This window comes from Bemisia tabaci, chromosome 10, assembly GCF_918797505.1.
Source record: "Bemisia tabaci chromosome 10, PGI_BMITA_v3".
Taxonomy (NCBI): domain Eukaryota; kingdom Metazoa; phylum Arthropoda; class Insecta; order Hemiptera; family Aleyrodidae; genus Bemisia; species Bemisia tabaci.
Window position 1 is genome coordinate 658,471 of NC_092802.1, and position 22,312 is coordinate 680,782.

Sequence of the window (22,312 nt, forward strand, 5' to 3'; positions counted from 1 at the left end):
CAGTTTGGTATTGAAAAAAAAGTCAACATTTTTGCGTTTGCGACTAAAAATGAGATTCAGGCAGCTAAAAACATCCGTCTTTTTTACTTTAACAATTTTTTTAAAGGTTGCAATGTAATATGTGCAGGTACGGCTTCACCTTCCGACCAAAGTATCATAAGCGCTACGTGGCGTTTAAAAATTTTCGCCGCCATTTTATTATTTTACAAAAAAATTGTTCAACGAAGCTGTCTGAAAATTTCAATCATCAATTTCTCTGTAAAAAAATAAAATGACGGCGGAAATTTTGAGGCGTCGTATGGCGGTTGTGATACTTTGGCTGAAAAGTGACTATATAATGTGAGCGCCATTGTCATTAGAAAAAATTTGGCAACATAGAAATGATCATACGGCGTTTTGGCTTAGCACGAGGACTCTGGCCGGTGTGGTGACCGGCCTTGCGCCTCTGCGTAAGAAGGGCAGGGCAGAATTTTCTATCATCGCGTCCATTTTCGCCAGCGCAATCCGTCTCCATGCCCCCTCCCCACTCCCCTTTTCCAGGTGAATAAAATAAGTTATTTTCCAATCCCGCCGTGGCAGCCCCTCCCTCCATACTTTGGTCCAGGTGGATGTGGGATTGTCAATTATGTTTTCTTTTTTCAGGCCTCTCCATTCTCAACGGTTTTGAGTTTGAATTCGGATATAAAATAAGCGAGCTGCGAGGGCGTGGTGTTAGTTCTGTGTCGGTGACGCTTCTGTGTGTTGAGTGTTCTTGGGAGCCATTTCAAAAACAGCCACCATGAAGGTAAGAGACCAGTGAATATAGCCGGCTTTTTAGGGGTGGTTTCAATCCCGCGTGAAGCTATTCATTTATTATTTGGGGGGTGCAGGACAGGGTCGCGCTAGGGAAATGAACAATTTGAAAGTTGGACATTTTTGTGAAATATTTCATGAAATTTCGCAAAGCTGTGAAAAATATGAAACATATTTACAAGAGCTGGGTATGACACCCACAAATAACAAAAAAAATCTAATTCATACCTTTTATTTTATTTTCGAAAAATATTTTAAAATTTTCCTGAGAATTCACGAAATATTTATCTTAAAGTTTCAATGTTTTATTAATAATGAGAAATTATAACATTGGTTGAGGAAGATTGGAGGCACTGGAGACCAAAAAGGAAGAATTCGTAAGAATGTTGGAAAGGCACCAGCACCTTTGATGGAAATATCGAACGGGTGGCGATGTTGATAACAACATTTGAATGCAACTATTCGTGTTCGAGGGATGTGCGTGTTGCATGTGCAATCGATTGAAGGCGCTTCGGCTGAGATCCCTGAAATCACGACGAGTAATGAGACTCGATCTTTCATTGAAATACGCAATATTATTGCGCAATGTGGTGAGAGAAGAATGAGATCAAAGTACGGCTATTGGTGCGTCCGTCGTATCGAAGAATTAACATTCTCGAGTAATTCGTATCGTGCAGGAGGGAATATTTCATGAATATTTTTGTTCAATAAAATTCTGAAAAATATAAAACATTTCCGATGCACTCATGTATCCACATGTTGTTAAAATGTGTCTAAAAATGTTAGTTATCTCGCTCGGAGAAGAGTAAAATAGAAAAAAATGTCTAGATTCTTAGGGAGCAATCCTATTTAAAACTTGTAATATCTAAAATTCAGAATGGGATTTTTATTCTGTCCTACATAAACCAGATCTACAGTCAAACCAAAGGAGGGTTTTCGATAAGAATGAGAATTAAAAATGCGCACCTCGAGTCCCGAGTTCTAAATTCTCTTGGCATTGACCTTTAAGTGAGGAAAAGTATAGATCTTCACCCAAAAAAACACATACTGACATTTAAAAAAGGAAAATAAGCGCACAACCACTTTTTTTGGGAGCCATAAATAAAACGAAGCACGCGTATGACAGGTGCACTCAATTCGCTTGGGATTTGCATAATTAGTTAACTTTGTGTGAATACAATGAAAAATCACTTTTCCACCATCAAAATTTTGTCATCCAAGCTCTCGTTTTATGGGACAGAGACGTATAAGTTCATTTCTGTGCTGAGCCACGGTTATTACATGCTGTGTATATCTCGAGGCTCATCCTGGCGGGCTGACTATTGACATTAATTGATAAAGGAGACACAGGGAACAAGGAGCGATCCTATTGGTTGAAACGGAAAGTTGTCATAGACTAAAGAGGAAAATGATAGACTAACTACATTTTTTCAGTGGATTTATCATTGTCATCCCATTCGAGTAAATAATTTCAATGCGACACCGTTGAGTTTGACTTGAAATTCTTGAAAATTGTCCTTTCTATGGTGCTAGGTTATAGGCCTCCATAAACCTCCACAGATTAAAAGTTAAACCATGTGGGGTTGTTCCATGAAAAAGATAGGAGGTGCTTAAAAAATTACAAAGGGTGATCTTACCCATCGTTTTGTGGGCATAAAATGTTTTTACTGAATGAATGGAGAATTTACAGGTGTCTGATATCTCGTGAATTTTATGTTAAAGATGAAATTATACCAAGAGAGTTGAGCATAAGGATTTCCTTGGTTTCTAAATTGAAAAATTATTGGAATAAATATGACTAAATAACCTAATCTGTCGAAGTACATGCGTGTAAATGGGAAGTGCTGCCAGATGACGTGACAAAGTGCCACATTTTCTCAGTTTTATATCTATTTCCTACAATTTCTCATTTCAGTAAAAAAGTATGAAAACTACTATGAACTCAGCGCATTGAGCACTCTCAGATCAAGATACATTTTTTCGCCCAAATTTTCCATTCCTGTGAAGCACGGCCTAAGCTATTTGCTAAACAAAGTTTTTTTCACTTTTAATACCGTTAGGGGACTACACAAGTTGAAATTCTTTAAAAAAATCGCGGCTTGAGTCGCGGCTGAGGATGGGAGCTAAGCTCCCGAAACGCGTCCCGGTTATTATTTTATACAATTTTACGCAAGTGAGTGTGTTTTATCTTTGTGTTTTTAAATAATTTTTTTAAAGTTTTTTTCCCCATTTGTTGGCGTCAACAAGATACATTCTTTCACTCACCATTACAATGCCGTTTTAATAAGGAAACACATCATGGCTCCGTTCTCACAAGCAAAATGGACGTATTTTTGCCAAACAGAACTATGCGCATTACGACGTGAGCCTTGTTATGCATATATTATTATGGGTCTCAGGGCTCATGCCTTAATGCACAAAGTTCCGTTTGACAGAAATACGTCCAAATGCTGCTCAAATGCAACGAAACAGTTCTTTACTGCTGCTTCAAAAAATAAACATCCGGCCGCAGCTCGGGCAAAAAGCATGAAATAGTAGCGAGCGTGTTAAATAATTCGTGTCGTTAATGAGGTAGGTTAGTGCCTGCGTCTACGCGACAGATGGCGCGCTGTTTTACGTGTGCACTTGCTTCGCTACTCCAATCAATATTTATAGACGCGTTGCCGAGTAGCCGGTTCCTTGTGCTTCTTGCTCATACCTATAGGACTAGTGCAATAACTTTCTACTTAGGTTTTAGGGGTCGTCTTATCTGTCATTCTCAAGTTATACAAACCATCTTCGATTTCCAAATGGTATACGTGCAAATTTGCCGTGCTAAGAAGATCACCGTATGAACATTCGAGAGTTGTCAGATTTCCTTCGAAAAAAATTTCATTTTTGAAAAGAGTTATGGATATTTTCCATTGGAATTTTTAGGAATTATAGGTGAAACTGCGAACAAAATTATCTGAAAAATTGGAAGAAAAATATTTACCAATTTCCCCGAAAATTCGTGATTTACCACGGGAAATTTAGCAACGCCTGAAGGCTCATACGGCGTTTTTTTTTTTTTTTTTTTTAGCACGGCAGAAACAGCCAGCACATGAACGAAAGTCGTGCTACCCAGCCAACTTGGAGAAGAGTAAAAGTTCAATTGAAAACCAGTATGGTTATAGAGTTTATGAATATTTTGCTCTGAACTTCAAATGAGATGAAATGAAATCTCTGCACGGAATAAGATCACTACGATGGTATCTCTCTGGAAAAAATTGAGAAACTTTAAAGTATGCGTGTCTTTCAACCCAAGTATACCAGAGATTGCATTAAACAGCAATAACATGGTAAAATAATTGCTACTTTATTGCAAAGTTGCATATGTTGTCAATTCCTGGTTGAGGAAGCTCCTCTCATTGAGATTTATTGCTATAAAATTGAAATCAGTTGCTTTTTTTTTTTTTTTTTTTTTTTTTTTTTTTTTTTTTTATTATTCAAAGCGCCTAATTCTCTATAACACATGGAATTAATTGTTTACATCGGCATATACAAACCGATTGGTGTAAAAATGCTGCAATTTCAAAATTCTCTCAATATGTTCGTTGCACTGTGGCAATCGGAAAGTAAAGGCCACATCTCCCTTCTTCCTTTTGAAAAGAGACTGGAATTGAAGATACTTTTATAAACCGCCCGAATTAAACGTTCTAGATGAGAGCTTCCCTTTCTTTTCTTTTATAAAAATGTCATCTTAGGTGATTCCTCTTTCATCTTCTTATTTTCCATCTCATTTTGAATTCAAAGGTTGGTCTGTGTATCGGTTCCGTTCAGAGGCGAGTCATGAATGATCGATTATCGATGGTTTCCTATATGAAGCTATGGCAGGAATCGATTACAGAGGTATCCGTTGCTAACACCGTGATTATCGATCCTGTTCCATAGGTTTAAATGGCAGATCAATCGATTTATCGCGAAGCACGCTACGTCGTGGGTTCTTTTGGACGCTTGCCCGAAGCCGCGGCGTCATTTGCTTGCGCTTTTGGCGCGTCGTGTGACCCTAAAAAGACGGGGAAAAAAATCAAAACAAGAAAAAGAGCAGTGACGAGGCGTCAATAATCGATTATCGATATCTCTCCATTTAAAGTTATGTTAAAGAATCGATCAGTAAGGTGTTCATTGCAAACACCCTGTTTATCGATCCTTCTCTATAGGTTTAAATGGCAGATCAATCGATGTATCGCAAAGCACGCGACGCCATTGAATAGGAGAAGAGCTCTTGGCAAGATAGAAGCCCAGGCTTGAGGAGAAATCGTGCAGAAATGAGTGAATAAAATCACATCAAACGGATCGTTAATCTTTCATGGGGCAGCTGACTCTGTTGACATATTTCACGGCTATTGAGACCTTTGAAACCGATACTGAAAGCGGTAGGACGCCCGAGACATACTGCCGGGCTAAGGAAGAACGCCGTAAGAACACTCAATAGTTGTCAAAGTTCCCCGGTTGAGAAATGTATTTTTGACGCAATTTAAGTATATTTTTTTTTTAAATTTCCAGATATTTTAGATTAAACCGAGAACAAAATATTCTGAAAATTTTGAAGAAAAATATTTACAGCTTCTCCGACGAATTTGTATTTCATCAACGGAAATTTGGCGACGTCTGAAGGTTCATACGGCGTTTTATACTTTACCACGACAGCGTTCTACATCAGAAAGAGTGTGCTGATGAGAGCTGCGTGTGCAGTTTTTGAGAAAGAAATGATTTCAAGTAAAACTAGTCTTAATGCATAATCTGTGAAAAATTCACTCCAAAATTCCAATTTTCAAGCAACAAAAAGTCGGTTTGAACTTTCTTTCCGCCATAAGGATCCAAATTTCGATACACCAAACACGTATTTCTCGAAATAGCAGAAACTGCACCTTGTTCTCCAAGCCTTCCAATAATGATGGTTGATCACAATAACATTTTTAGCGCTGAGTTCGAAAATGACCTCAGGTTTTCCTAATACCCTCCACTTTTACGGAAAGTTGAGTTTTGTCTCAAAAACGGACTTTCTCGAGAAAAATTAAATTTTCCGGGAAATTTGTGGGTACAGAACAATAAGCCTAAAAGAGCAATACGAAAACCACGATAGAAAAAAAAGAGATAGAAGAGTAGTAGGTCTCTAAAATAATTCTCCCCAAAGGCAACGCTTGATGAATAAAAGCCTAATCATTTTAAGTTCACATTTCAAACTGATAGCTAGGAATAAAATCGAAAACCGATGGACATACTAATGTTCATTTTATTGTTCCGAGAACAATGAGTCTTTTTGATATCTACTTTGAATAATACTAAACTAGACCGCATTTAGCAAAAAGGAACCATAGCGCAATCACAGTGTTTTCAAAATCATGCAACTTATTCTTGTCTCATGAAATTACTTCATGTATGTACAGTATTAAAATTTACACAGTTATTTTCCTTTAATATTAGCAATCTTCGTGGGAAGCAAAGACTATTTGCTATTCTGGGAGATTTTTAGGTAATTATGAAGAAGCAACATTTTTATAGCATTCTAATAGCGCTGGTTCCTTTTTTGTTTGCTAAATGCGATCCCACTGTCCAGTGTCCATCCGCGAAAAAAGGGGCCTCTCAATCAGTGGTGAGGAATGACGAATCGATTATTAATATTTCCCCATTCAAATCTATGGTAAAGAATCGACCATAAAGATGTTCGTTGCGAATACCCTGTTTATCGATCCTTTTCCACAGGGTTAAAGGGCAGATCAATCGATATATCGCAAGGCACGCTCCGCCACTGCTTTTAATGCAAGAGCAAAAGCTTTCTAGACAGGAATTTTTGCCAAGAGGTATTAAACATCTACTTTAAGTTTGGACCAAAAAAAAAAAAACCAAACTAGCATCTCAAAAAACAAGTCAGGAGAGATGTGGTTCGTTTTAAAGCAATCAGTAAAAGAGGGCGTGGACATGACTGTCATCATAATCCGGCAGTATCTTCCTCCAAATATATAAGATTAAACCTAAAAATATACAACTTTTCATCAAAACAACGTTTTTAGAACGGCAGACTTCAATTCGTTCACTGGAGAAAAAAATACATTGGATCTAGAGTCCAGACTCTTAAAAACATCGACAGCAAAAAATACTCTTGATTCAATCATATTTAAGCTTAAATCAAGAACCAAACCTCTTAATTTGAGCGGATTTCCTTTTGATTTAAGAAAAAATCTGATCGAATCAAGAGTATTTTTTCTTGTCAATGTTTTCAAGAGTCTGGACTCTAGATCCATTGTGTTTTTTTCCAGTCTTCTACCTTAGCTACGTATGACATTTGTCTACGTTTCTTCATTCTAAGATCATTGTAAATCACTATTTTCAGCGGTGGTTTTCATATCCAAATTTTGCGGTTTTTTAACATCGAGACGGCTTTTCCGCTGACCAATCAAACACTGAGAGAAATGTTCATTTCAATCGATCAGAACTTTTCTCAAAACAACCGAAAAACTTCCTTGCTTCTCTTAAAACAAGCGGCAGTGACTTTTATTCTGACCTTTCATGGAAGAACGCCGCACGAACGTTCAAAAGTTACCGAAGTTCCCTGGTTGAGCAATGTATTTTTGACGAAATTTCTGTATATTTTGCTTTTAAATCTCCACATGTTTTAGATTAAATTGTGAACAAAATAGTCTGACAGTTTTAAGAAATTTTTTAACAACTTTTCCAATGAATTCGTATTTTATCAGAGGAAATTTGGCGAGGTCTGAAGGTTTATACGGCGTTTTTCCGCAGCACGATAGCGTTGTAGCGTTTATTGCCTCTGCTCCTGAAATCAGGAAAATGAAAAGCGCTGGCAAAAGCCACAAAGATGACGAGCCGCTACTAGATAAAATTGGAATTAAGTTTGGAACAACTTAAAATGTAGCTTTGTCGATACAGTAAAATACGATAAAATGAAAATAATCACGCACTGTTTTATACCTTGAAACAAGTTTCGGGTATTCGCGATGACCCGCTACTCAAAATATGTATTCCTGTCATGTGAGTCGCATTTTACGAAGAGGAACCAGCGTGATCAGAGTGTTTTCAACATCATGCAACTTCTTCATGTCTTCTAAAAAAACTTGATATACGTACACTATTCTTTACATAATAATTTTTCTTTACAATTAACAATTTTTTGGGAAGAGAAAGCTATTTGCAACTCTAAGTGATTTTCTAGATATAATTAGAAAGAAGAAACAGTTTTACAAGACTGTAATTACACTGGTTCCTCTTGAATAAATCCGATCCAGTGGTTTATTGTTCTGCGGGAAAATGAAATTAATCTCGATTCGAAAGGGAATTTTTCCCGGAGCATATTGTTTGGTCTTTGTAACGCATTTTTAAAATGATGGGATTTGTATCTCGCAAATGAAATTCTCACGTTCATGGAGCCTTTTGATAAGGAGGACGTGGTTAGGATCCTTCTCTCCGCGAACAACGTTAAACACGAGGAAATGCGGTGTGCCGCAACACCATCACCGCAAAGGCTCAAGCAACGGGGGATTAGGCGAAGAATCCTGGAGCGTATTTTGCATTTAAACGACGGAAAGGGAGAGAGCATAATGCCGAGAATAACTTAAAACACTCTTGTCTTTCAAAGTAATGGCTATTTTGTCTGCAGTTGTTCGACAACTTTTCCTTTTTCAGAAACTTCAATTATTTGAGGTCATTGAATCGTTTCAATGAGGGATTTTCTTACTTTGTTAATACTTCTCTCGGATACCTCGTGATCGAGAGGATGTTTTTAATCAAATGGATTCATCTACAGAAGGGTTAAAAATTTATTTTTCAGGGTCGTACTCCTAGCCGTTTTTTAAACATCTATTCACAGAAGGCCCCATTTGGATTACATTATGATTAAGGGAGACTTAACGGACTTAAATAGCATCATGAAGGGTCAATTTGACCAACCTTGAGTAAATCTTCTGAAATTGATCCTTCCAAGGGAAAGCAATAATTTGCTGCAGTAAAAAGTACAAAGTACAGAATAAAAAAACCTATGATTATGACAAACATTAAGATTGGTGCGAAACTACCTGACAATTTTCAAAACTTACAAGCTGTGCTCTTCCGTATTTTGTATTTTTTGGAGCAGTAAATCGTTGTAATCCCTTTCAGAATGCATTCCCAAATTTTGACTTCTGAATTTTACTCTAGATCAACAAAAGCTGTCATTTTTATGATGCTACGTTGAATATCTCCTTGAACGGTTTAAGCGCGATGAAAAACCACATGAAACCTCCCGAGGGACAAAGCTGTTTTAGGAACGACTATAAATACAACCCTTTGTGTTATAAACGGCTCCAAAGGGATGAAAAAAGGGAACACATTTGAAAAATCACTCTACTCGGTTCAATTTGGCAATCACTAAATCGGAAGCGCATCGGCTCATGAAGACTGGAAGTGGCTGCACTTTGCGGCGTCGCCAACCCGTCGAAAAACCCAAAAGCGCCCCATCCAAAATAAACGGGAAACACGTTCAATCCGGCAGGACGGTAAGCCGTTTTGTCTTTTGTGTCGCGACCTTTCTCCTTTGATCAATGGCGCAGAAACGTCTCGCGGACAAAACCTCTCAAGTCGGAGCCGCGCACTTGAGTCTCGCGATCGAGAGGGATAAAAAATTCGACCGCTAGAAAGTGAAATAGTGAAAACCGCGTATTTATACAGCGTACTGCTTGGAGATACGTGGTTCTTGCCAGGGAGGACAGTATAATCGGTGTCATTATGACAGTGACTTACGGCCCGGCTCCAGTGGCGAGGAGTCAATGATCGATTATCGATATTTCCCCATCCTAGGTTATGATAAATAATCGATTACTAAGGTGTTCGTTGTGGACACCCTCTCTATCGATCCTTTTCCGTGGGTTCAAGTGACGGATCAATGGATATATCGCAATGCACGCCACCCCACTGCCCGGCTCCTGTCTTTTGTGTCGATGAAAACGCATCCGAACGGCGGAGTGAATGGAACTCGAATCCCCACTTGGCGGGCTTTTCATTTTGGAGGAGGGAACTGTCTCGTCCGGATTTGCGGATCTTATTGAGTCAATGGAAGTAGGTCATCGAAGGATACAGCGACTCACAGCGGTGGCTAGTTATTATTTCTTCGGGTTGATTTCATGGAATTTTCGCTAGGTGCATCTTACAATTGGATTACATTTTGCAATAAGGAACCGCTATCTCTGGCTCTCCCATAAAAGCACTCATCTGCAAAGGGAAAGCTATGGCATGTATAATATTTCGAAAATGGGCCAAAAATAGTAGTTCCTTATTGCAAAATGTGATCCAATAGTTTCCCTGTGCCCGTAAGGGTTTTTACGGTTGAGATACAAATGGTAGTTCCTGATTAATTGCAAAATGCAGTCCAATTATTCTCGTGTAGCCTTGCAACGCGTCTTCATGGACGCAACCTCAGTTGAAACGCCTTCAACGTTTTGTACGTGCAACACGCACATCCCTTAAACACGAATAGTTGCATTTAAGTGTTGTTAACGACATCGCATCTGATATTTTCATCAAAAGTACTGGTGCTTTTTCCAATATTCTAACGATGATAAATGAAATATTGAAATTTCAGGGAGAATATGTCATGAATTTCATTTCGAAATTAAATGCAAAAAGAATATGGATTTGCTTGCTATGGATTTGGGTAGCCTCGCAACTCAAGTTGGGGTGGTAACGAAAAATTTGGGTTAGTTCGCCAAATTTCGATTTGTTTGCAAAACGGAATACTCGACACGTTGCGAAGCACCCACCTAGTACTACCACGCTGAGCAAAAACGCCGTAAGAGCATTCAAATTATGTCAAATGTCTTCTCAGAAAATGTCCACATTTTTTAAGAAAGTTGTGAATATTTTTCCTTGAAATTTCCAGACTTTTTGGATCAAATTTCGAACCAAATCCTCTGAAAAATCGGAGGAGAAATATTCACAAATTTTCTAACAAATTCGTTGTTTTTCGAAGGAAATTTGGAACGCCTGATGGCTCGCACGGCGTTCTTCCTTAGCACGGCAGAGTAGATGAGTCAGCAGTTGAATGTTAGAGTCCTGAAAGTAAAAGTAACATTTTCCGCCATTCTGCCGTGTTAAGGAAGAACGCCGTATGAACCTTTAGACGTTGCCATAATTCATTCAAGAAAAACCGAATTTACTAAGAAAATCGTGAATATTTCCCTCAAATTTTGCGGTCAATTTTGTTTACAATTTAATGTAAAATATCTGAAAATTTCAAGGAAAAATATGCATAACTTTTCTCAAAATTACATGTTTTATTCGAAGGAATTTGGTAACTCTCGAATGTTCATACGGCGTTTTTCCTTAACTCGGCAGCGTTGCCAAGATTCCAACGGAGGGTCTCGTTGTCTCTGGGTGCTTTATACCCGTTTTCGTTCATTGTGATTGTGACGAGGTTCATTTGGATTTTGCAGGTATTCGTTGTGCTCGTCTCCGCCCTGGTTGCCTACGCTGAAGGCGCTGCGATCGGAGCCCCGATGGCCATGATGAGGGCCCCGCAGTTCGACTCGGCCTCGATCGAGCACGAGCGCCTCGGCGGGAACTTCGCCTACAAGACGATGGAGGCCCACGCCTACGCCGCCGTCAGCCCCGTCATCGAGAACGTCCCCACCCAGGTCGGCGTCAGCTACGCCCACAGACCCATCTTCGGACAGGTCACCTACCATGTAAGCATACTTTTCTATCCACTCGTCCAGTCACTCAATTTGTGGCTATTTTATTAAGTGGCAAGGCATTTTTCAGGGCTGTGATATTCTCACTCATACCTAAAGTTTTGTGTTACGACCGAAATGACGATTGAAAAGTTAGCAAAATCATGTTTAAAAAGACAAAAGCTTAATGGGTCTCTAGACAAGGTATAAATTAAAGCACAGCATACATATTTCCTCTTCAAAATTTCACAAGGAAAAAAATCACACAAAGGGAAATCTGAAAATCAACTCCTAAACAAGTGTTTTCTATCAACGTTGATCAAATGGCAAAAGTACAATTACTTCATTTGTATACTCGAACTTCCATTTGATCCGTGTTTAAAAGACTTGTAAGTATGTCGTTCAGGGGTTGGTTTCAAAACCTCCCGTGTTGTGTGATTTGTTTTCCATGGAAGATTTTGAAGAGAAAGCACGTGACGTTTTTCTCTACTTCAGGCCTTGTCTAGTTGTCCATTGGACCGCGTTGAACAGAGAGGACCCATGCCACACCAGCTATCGCCAAATTTATCTGGGCAATTTTAATTTTTACTTGAAAACTGTTGTGCGGATTTTCGAGCAAGTTTCACTGAATTTTCCTTGAGTGCGAAGCAAATTCCTTAAAATTTTCAGAGGAATCCGCACAAAAGCTCTCTCGTAAAAAATAAAATTGCCCGATTAAGCGGTAGCTGGTGTGCCTTGGTTCCCTTCTGTTAAACACGGTCAAATTCGAAAATCGAGTTGAAGAAGCAAGGCGATGCTTGAAGTTGAGTCCTGCTCATCAGCAAATGCTGTTCCCGCCACCTGATTACATCATCAGGCCCCTTCCGAAACTATCGTTTCAAACGGGTCCCATTCTTGGCATTTACAAAACGGAGTTCCAATGCCATTTTGGGGCGGAGGGGGAATGGGGGATTGAAAAAATTTCTAGAGGCTTTGGTTCGCACTGTCTCCTCAGAAACTAAGAAATCAATTAGGTAAGAATCACAAGAAGAAGGGTGTTTTAGTCTACCTTAAAAATTCAAGGGGCAAATGAAACAAAATATTTCGCAACATACATATCTCCTGAGGTTTCATGCGAGTCCAAAAATCTCTAATAATTTAGTCTAAATGTGCCTGCAGGCGTATGCATCAATTTTTTTGTCCAGAATAGAAAATGAAATTAGTAAATCTGCATACTTTTTTCGATATCTCGACGTTTGTTCACTCTCAGTGTCGATTCATTTTGAACTTTTGGAACTCGCTTGAACTAGTGGTTAAACCGCGGTCAAATGAGTAGAAAGCACACACACCCTCTCCCTTCCCTGGCAAAGGAACCAAAAGCTACGGCTCATTAAGGGTGGAACTTTCAACTGGCCGCTGCGCTGGCGGGCAACCAAAAGTGTGCGATCTGCAAGTTTGATAAGGACTCACTCGATGTGTACCTTATGCAGTCCTCACCACCGACCGGGCCAGGCAGGCGCGGCCGCCATAAGGCACTAGTTGTCCGCGAGTTTTGACCCGAAAGGCGGAGTTTTTTGGGCCTTTGAATTGATTTTGGCAACGCTGTTTGAACGGCCATCTTTGCGCATGCTCTTGGACAAACAAAAGCAGACTGAAACACAGCTTTAGGACACCGTAAATTAAGCTCACCGCAAATTGCATCATGCGTCCTTTTCCCGCCGCATAGTGGATCGAGTCAACAGGAGAGGTCGGACAAAATTTGGAAACTTTAAAAGCTTAAAACTCCGTTTATACAAAATTTTGAGGTTCTAAAAATGGTTCCATTGGTTTCCTAGTGAAATTTTCTCCTAGTAGAACCCCTTCAAATTTAAAATGTAAGGAAATAAACATCAAAAGTTTCAGTTTTAGTCAAAAATTTCATGTCCGAACTCTCTAATTGACTCGATTCACTGTGCGCCGTATCCTGTGTTTTGACATCGTTGCCGAAGTTTCATCACAATTTTCGCCGGCAAAATTACTTTCCCAAAGACAGAAATTAGTTTTCAGGCCTAATGATTATTGAAATTAATAGAAAAAGCTATAGACAAAGAAGCCAAAAAGAAAATGGAACGATCACATAGGTTCAAACGGATGGTTTTTATAGACTAAAAAAGAAAATGACGGGCTAACTGGACCGCATTAATTTGGCAGAGAGAAACCAAGCTACATCAACTATTGCTAAATTTATCTGGGCAATTGAATTTTGTATAAGAGAACGTTTGTGCGGATCCCTTTGAAAATTTTAAAGAATTTGCTTCCTCCTATGAAAAAATTCGCTGAAATCTGCTCAAAAATTTGCACAGCGTTTTCATGTAAAAAATTAAAGTGTCCAATTAAGCTTGCCAATAGCTGATGTGGCTTGGTTCCTTTCTGCTCAACTCGGTTCAACTATACGGATCTCGTGGGTTGCTGTTTTTAGTTTGTCTATCACTAAGCTCCTTTATCCATTTCAACCACCCGCTTCCTCTAAGGATCACTCCATTATCTGTTTACCACCTTTGTCTATCAATTTTGTGAATCATCCCGCTGGCGTAAATACGAGTACTCAAGTGTATAAGGAGCGCTTTTTAGCGGAAATTCGACAGCAGAGCATGTAACGTCGTTTAGCGAACTTCGTTTAGTAGCGCCGGCAGAATGGCACGATTTTCCGGGGTAAAATGTCGCGTTATGCAAATGATACAATGAGCTCTCCTCTCCTCACCGCTCCAATTGTTCCACTGTCTCTTCAAACATGTTTTTCTTTCCTCTAACCAAATGTAGACAAGTACAATGTAGATTGATGTATCATCAATCATTCTCCTATCGTTTGAATGCGAGATAACAGTGGAGAGGCGTGAATGATCGATCATCGATATTTACCCATTTGAAACTATGCTAAAGAATCGATTGTTAAGGTGTTTGTTGCGAACACTCTATCTATCGATCCTTTTCCATAGGTTTAAATGTCAGATCAATCGATACATCGCAGAAGCATGCCACACCACTGCGGGGTATCGCATATTCTCACGAAGAGGCGAGTCTCAAAACCCGTTTTCGGGATTTGAAAAATCTGCAGACCACGCCTGTCCATAAATTTTAGGGAATTCAAATTGTAGACGCATTCCAGCGGAGATTACAGCGCCGCGACTGTACATACGCATGGCGCTCTGAGATTCCGCAGTTTCCCAGAGAAAATAACGCAACTACTTTCCAGCGGCGCAAAATTACCACTCGTTTATTTTTCTTCTACTCGAAACTGTCGGGTATTTTTGGGTCGAAATTTCATCGGTTTTACCTCTGTTTACACACAAATATCAGCAAATTTTTAGACAGATTTTACGGTAATATGCACGTGAACATTTAAATTGTTAGTACCAATTTTGCAACTACAGTCCGGCGTTACGTTCCTTTGTGTGGAAAACAGAGATACGAGAAGCAGGAAAAAACAGCGAGAGAAAATAAAGTGATCTAAGGAAAAAACGATACCGATGGTTAAAGTGCGAAACCACGTATCTCCATTGCGGTGTTTCAAAATGTCAGCTCCTATTTTATTTTTTCGAGGAGAGCCAAACTGTAGAGCTTGAAATTCATTCCGAATATTCTCTACTAACATGGAGCAAAAATTGAGGATGTTTTCATGAAATTCCGTCCACCAGTTTTGCACAGAAAAAATAGAGTAAGACAGGAAGTCTGCAACGTCGCAAACGGAGTTACGTGGTTTCGCACATTCGCCATCGGGATGTCGCGCGGAAATGTCACTTGCAAATAGTGAGATTAGTGGTTCGCGTGAGCTGCCCTGTTGAGGAAAAACGCCGTATGAACATTCGAGAGTTGCCAAATTTCTTTAGGTAAAACGTTAAATTTAGAGGAGAGTTATAAATAATTTCTCTTGAAATTTTCAGAGTATTTTAAAATTCACATTCAGGTCTATATTATCTGAAATGGCAAGAGAAATTATTGATATATAATCGGAGGAAATATGTGCACAGATTTCCCTGAAAATTCATGTTTTATCAAAGGAACCTTAGCAACGTCTAAAGGCTCATAAGTCGTTCCTCCTTTATCATGACCAGCTTTAATTAAAAAAAAAAAACTTAGAATAAAACAGAGGAGAACACCTGATTGATAGTTTGCGCAGTTCACAAGGCTCTTTTGATTTCAAAACATTTAGAACGAGGATATTCTTACGCATTCCGCGGCACTTCTAATAATGGTACGAGTTCAATTTTGCAGTTGATTAGTTCAATTTTTGGATATGATCGCAAGCTTACTAAAGGGTTTTTAAAAGGAGCCACGGAAAATTGATTTTTATATGACTGGAAAACTGAGTGAATTCAGTGGGAGAGAAATTGAAGACTTCCTTTCCTACGATGGCCCTGCTCGAGTTAGTATAAAAAACCGAAATTAATTTTTAAGAGTCCTTGCGCACATAAAAACAATGTATGTTATCATTAAAAAGAAAACCAATTCAATGGAATTACGACACGTAAGTTTTTTTGACAGATAATATGAAAATAACTCCTTCTATTTCTTTTCTCCGTCTTCTATACATATGTGCTTGTGTCATTTGCGTAATTTTTGGGTCATCTATTCAAGATGTAACAAGCTTTCACTGAAGAATTTTTTCTTGAGATATTATTTTGACTTAATGTTTACTTCCTTGTTGACAAAATTTGTTTTTCCTTTAAAAAGTTAAATCTGTGAGGATTCAACTTAAAGTCAGTAGTTTTGAATTACAAATACGTCAATTTGTAATCGTTAAGTTTGACTTCAAAAAAGATAACAAACCGACGTTTCTTCACTCAAAAAAAAACTGTTAAGTCTGCGCGGATTCAACACGAAGTCAAATTTTGTCGACAAGAAACGGCGCTTTAAGTCAAATTAATAGCTCAAGAAAATTTTTTCTCCGTGTTTGACTGATCAGAAACTGGGATTTTAATACGTGGACTTCTTTCGCAAATATTTGCAGATCCGCGGTTTTTGCAAATATTACTTTGGAGTACAGAAGCGAACAATCTGACAACAGCTCACAGATTTTTTCCTCCAGTTTGTGTTATCATGGTCTACTAACCTTTTCTCATTAAATATGTAGGTTACGTATACTATCAGAATTTTTTGTGTATTTTTCTTACTATCAGACGTTGAAAAATAATAAAAAATTGAACATAATATTATTGCGGAGCAAATAAACGCTGACCTGAAAACTTTGAGATAGCAACAGCAATATTAATTAATGAGTTTAATTTTTTCGATTCTACCAAGTTATAGTGATAATAATTGCTCGTGCCGGCTCGGAGAGACTGCGATTTGCAGCACGTTAATAACCCACTTTTATTATTACCCTTTTTTGGGCGATTCGGATTAACTTAGGGGTAGTTTTCGACACTTCTTGTGAAGCTTTTTCCCCCTTTTCGGATTTAATTGAATGAACTGTCTCTAAATCACTTGCACTTATTTAATGACTTTAATAAATAGACAGTCTGCTGGTTGTGAAATTATGATGATAATTATGATAGAATTTACAATATTCAATGTGAGATTATTTGAATCGTATTTCTCGGCAGGGAATGTTGAAAAAAAAAGAAAAAAAGCCTCGAGGAACAGAAAGTTTCTGTGTTTCTGTCGATTATTTGTCAATTTTAAAATAGACCGATCGTTAGTACTTGATAACATGTCATAAATTCAGCATTTTTTCAAGCTGAGAAGAAGTTACAGGATATTAAGAATACAATAACCCAAGTAGCACAGGTTGCAATAAATAGCAATTGCAGGTAACATTAATGCTGTTGTATTAGAGTGTTGTGTATGTTGTCTATTCTTTGATTGAAGGGGCTCTTCTTGATGAAATGCATTGCGATGAAATGCATTGCAATGAAATTGAAAAGTTGCAATTTTCTCTCCATGGTTAAATGCCTTTCTTTCCCACACAAGGAATTTATGGTTTAAATCGGACTTTTTTGAGAGATGAATGTAAAAATATTGCATATGTATGGTAAAAGACGCAGTTTAATTGCAAAATTATTTCAATATTTTCGTTGCACTGTGCTCCTTGGATGAAGTTGATTCTCATTTAAGGGGTTTGGAGGACAAAGCGCGTGAGTAAAGTTTTTTTAAAAATTGAGATATTCATGAACTCAACTAAAACTAGTTTGATAGTATATTCTGTGAAACATTCGCGACTTAAATCAAACTTAAAAGCGTTACTTTTCGAAATAGCAAAATCTGCGCACTTATGCGCCTTGTCCTCCAAGCTCCTCATTCGTTACATGCAGTTTTGTTTCTTCTTACTTTGGGTTATTTTCAATTTTCGAAAAACTTGGTTACTGGCAAACTGTGTACCAATTTTGTATCGTGCCAGTATGAACCTGGAACTCATAACCGTGTACATTTCTGTGCAATTTCATGGTAGAAATCGCAACTTCATTGCATTAATTTGCAAAATTATTTCAATATTTTTGTTGCACTGTGCTACTTGGACATTAGGTTGACTCCCTTTGGTACATGCAATCTTGTTTCTTCTCACTTTTGGTTATTTTCAATTTTCGAAAAACTTGATTACCGGCAAACTGTGCACCAATTTTGTATTGTGCTTGCATGAACCTTATTCAACTCATAACAAATATTTTCTTTTCTGTGCAGGAGCCAGCCCAAGCCACCGTGATCACCGCTCCCGTGGCCGTACCCGCAGCCGCCCCTGTCTACGCCACCCCCGTAGCGGCCGCCCCTGTCTACCCCGCCGCCGCCCCGATCTACGCCCCTGCCCCAGTAGCCGCCCCCGTCTACCCCGCAGCCCCCGCCTTCCCGGCCGCTGACGCCCCATCCTTCCCCGCCCAACCATCCCCTGCCTTCCCCGCTCAACCATCCCCAGCCCAACCAGCCCCCGCTGCCCCGGCTCAAGATGCCCCCTCTTTCCCATCTCAACCATCCCCCGCCTTCCCCGCTCAAGGTGCCCCCTCTTTCCCATCCCAACCATCCCCCGCTTTCCCCGCTCAAGATGCCCCCTCTTTCCCATCTCAGCCATCCCCCGCCTTCCCCGCTCAAGATGCCCCCTCCTTCCCCTCTCAACCATCCCCCTCTTTCCCCGCTCAAGGAGGAGCCCCATCTCAGGACGCCCCCGCACAAGGTGCCTCTTCCGACGATGACTCCATCACCGTGGAATCCGCATAAATGTAGAAAACATTCACCGCTGGAACTCTGCCATGCTCAAGAAGAACGCCGCATGAGCCTTCAGACGTTGCTAAATTTCCTTTGATAAAATACGAGTTTTCATGGAAAGCTGTGAATGTTTTTCTCCCAATTTTTTGTGAATTATTAAAAACTATCTAAAATTTTGAGGGGAAACGTTCATAACTCTTCTTGAAAATAAACATTTTATCGAAGGAAACTTGACAAACCTCGAATGTTGATGCGACATTTCTCCTCAGCACGGCAGAACTCCATTGATCTCGTCGATAATGTCGCATTTACAACACCCCACTCTGGATCCAAGTAAAGTGCCTTTTTAGGGAGAGTATGGCCAATGGACGATCCATATCTGATTGGCTCAGCCATAATAGGCTTCGTGAAGCTCTTAGGATGAAAAAAATGGTGGACGTAGCATGCAGTTGATTCAAAAATATATAAAATGAGGTTTTATTTGCTTGTATCTACATCAATTTTGCTTGAACTATCTCCACTTTATTCAAATCTCTCTGTAAAGGCACTCTACACCAAAAAAGGCTCATCTGATGATCACTGTATACAATTCACCTGAATATTTGAATTTACGAGAAACGTGTTTTTTCGGATGATTTTGTCAAACTTGGCCTCCTGTCATCTTTTGCATATCTGCTTTCATGTAACACAGACTCACCTTTGTAACACCAAATGGATTCCCTTTTGATGATGAGTCAATTTCGTGTTGGAGATTGAAGCGAACATAAAATGCACTATTACTATACAAGATCATGCGGAAAACTTGAAAATGAATATTCAAACGCCATAACCATGATTTTATTGCAAGTGATCTCCACCTTTTAGTGTAAATACTCACCAGTCACTCGAAGAATTTTAGTGTTCAAGTACAACTGCCATATTTGATAGGAATATGAGCCAAACTTCTCACTTAACCAGATAGGAATTTGAAACAATTTCAATGAGAATACCATCCATTTAGTGGAAATGCTGAAATGATTAGATAGCCTCTGTAATTTTGTGAATTTCATGATCTTTGTAATTTTCGCCTGACTTTTTCGATACTGTTCTCAACACTCTATAAAAAAATAAAAACCAGAAAAAAATTGCAAAATCCCCCGCAATTGGTAATTTTATTTCCTCCCTAAAACATGCCTTTATCTTGATCGAGACGGGGAAAGGGGGGCTCAAGGTGAAGGAATCAAATGGGGCCTAACAACATTAAGGTGCTCGTGAGAATTCGATTCCCATCTGTTTGCCATTTAGAACATTCAAGAACTCGTGGAAACATTCAAAATAGTTTCCAAATTTTAACTTTTTCTTGGCAGCAAATATTGAAATCGCCCAAATCAATCTTTAGAGGCGATGAAATACAGCTGGTCTTCACCTTAAGTCATTTTTTCCACTAACTCCACCAAAAACTATGATGAATATTCAGTGAACACGTTGAGCAATCAACAAAATCTCATTAGGGAAAATAAAACGACAGCGGAAACTTAGTCAATCGCAATCGAGATATACGAGTTTTGGAGCTGTCATGAGCGTTCCAGAAGCATAAAATTTAAAGTTTTTCGTGACTTTTGGAAAGAATTTTGTAGATAACGGCTAATTCTCTCTTTAGTTGGGTAATGAATCTACCGGAATATACAGGGCAAGGACACCACAATACATTACTTTTCCTATCGTGGATTCGTTGCCTACTGTGGCAGGATCTGAAAACGGGACTTGCGGCCTGATCATTGAAACGTTGTCGAGATATTGACACAACGAGACACGGATGAATTCGATTTTTACCAAGATGTGTAGCGTATTTAATGTTTTGTTGTGTTGACATGAAATCTAAATAATCGGCCCGCGTATGGAATTGACAATAGAATTCGTTGTCTCTACCAACTCCTCAGTTCTTACGCCACGCCGCACAGAGGATCGAGTCAATCAGAGAAAGAGAGAGAAGATGAAATTTTTCACTAGGACTGCAAATTATTATGTTTAATTCGTCACATTTTAAAATATTTTGAAGGAGGGTCGCTGAATGAAAATTTCACGAGGAAACCAATGGAATCATTTTCAAAATCTCAAAGTTTTGATTTAACGGAGTTATAAGCTTTTAAAGTTTCCAAATTCTGTTCGACCGCTCCCATTGACTCGATTCACTGTGCGCCGTATAAAAATAAAATTTTCGGAAAAATGAAACGCGTAAAGTGTCAGTGGCCAAAAACGTGGCGTGCTTTGCGATATATCGATTGATTTTCCATTTAGACCTATAGAAAAAGATCGATAAACAGGATATTTGCAAGAAATACCTTAATAATCAATTGTGTATTACCACGGCTTTTATTGGAGAAATATCGATAGTCGATCATTCAGGCCTCGCCACTGCAGTGCGTTTTTCACATTAAATTAAAACGGGAGGTGTTTATCTATGAGCCTGAAATCCAAGTAACGCCACTGGGACACTTCTTCCACCTATTATTAAAGATGTACTTCAGCCGATAAAAGATGTTTTCTTGGGAGGCCTAAAGCATAGTATCATGAAAAGAGCAATGTACTGAAAAAAGGACCTCAAAATTTAGGAGCAGTGGCGTGGCGTGAATTGCGATATATCGATTGTTATGTCATTTAAACCTATGAAAAAAGATCGATTATCAGGGTGTTCACATCAGCGAACACCTTAGTAATCGATTCTTTACCTCAGTTTCAAATGGCGAGATATCGATAATCGATTATTCACGCCACGCCATTGTGTAGGAGGATTAATACTGTGCGGCATGACATTGAAATTGTCAACATTTATTGAATTTTTCGTTAAAAGTAAGGGATGCGGATGTTCCTAACTGACGATAGTTAACGTTGATAGTAAACGATAATTTTATTATTTCAATGGTGTCGTGATGTGCGACGACAAAAGTTAGGGTTGCTTTATGTCCCTACATCACACGAACTCACTTCAAAGTAAATGACGAGATGCTTTGTAGCTTTTACTCCGAGAGTATGAGATAGCTTGAATCTAACGTTGCAGCGAATCGTGCTTTGTTTTGTTTATTATTCGCCTTCCGTTTATCAAGATACAACTTGCGAGACAAGTGATGAAAAGTAAACTCTCGACCAATCAAGCGATAAGCTTCCCCAGCTTGGAGCCTGTGTGATACTATTTTTGACAGGAAATTCAAGGAAGGCACCACATAGTTGCAAAAGGGATATTGCAGTTTTTTTTTATCGTCACGCTCTGAATCGGAGCCTTTCAGATAATCTGGGATTATTTCTAAAACAACTGGATTTATCTTCATTCCTATTTATAACAACTGAACTTCTTCTGGAGAAAAGATAGAAGTTTTGGCGGATAAATCCAAAAGAAGATTTTTTTGACTTGTGTGCGAACTATTCTGGCCGATATTTGTGAGGAAAAAAACTTACTTTGAACTTTTAGAGCATGAAAACCGGTTCAGATAACCAAATGCCTTTGTAGAAAATATGTAACTCATCATACACTCGTATCTCCTACCGCAGTCCTTGGTCACCTGTATACATATCGAATATAGTAGTAGAAGACACATTTAACTCGTAAAAATGTTTCCAACTCAATATTAGCAGCGGACTCAATTCCATTTATCTAAAACAAGGCTCCGGTTATACGATAATTGGACGTATTTCTATCAAACAGAACTGTG

At 38.9% G+C, this 22,312-nt stretch overlaps 1 protein-coding gene across 1 annotated transcript; it reads left to right on the forward strand.

Moving 5' to 3' along the window:
- The first annotated feature begins 345 nt into the window (after nt 1-345).
- LOC109038287 (uncharacterized) lies at nt 346-19,758 on the forward strand. The gene is made up of 3 exons (XM_019053310.2): nt 346-784; nt 11,238-11,489; nt 18,111-19,758. The coding sequence occupies exons 1-3, from the start codon at nt 779-781 to the stop codon at nt 18,636-18,638; spliced, it is 786 nt and encodes a 261-aa protein (XP_018908855.2). The 5' UTR covers nt 346-778; the 3' UTR covers nt 18,639-19,758.
- The last annotated feature ends 2,554 nt before the right edge of the window (nt 19,759-22,312 follow it).

Coding starts and splice junctions, on each gene's coding strand:
- LOC109038287 (XM_019053310.2), top strand. Junction 11,490..18,110: donor TCGGACAGGTCACCTACCAT/GTAAGCATACTT, acceptor TTTTCTGTGCAG/GAGCCAGCCCAAGCCACCGT.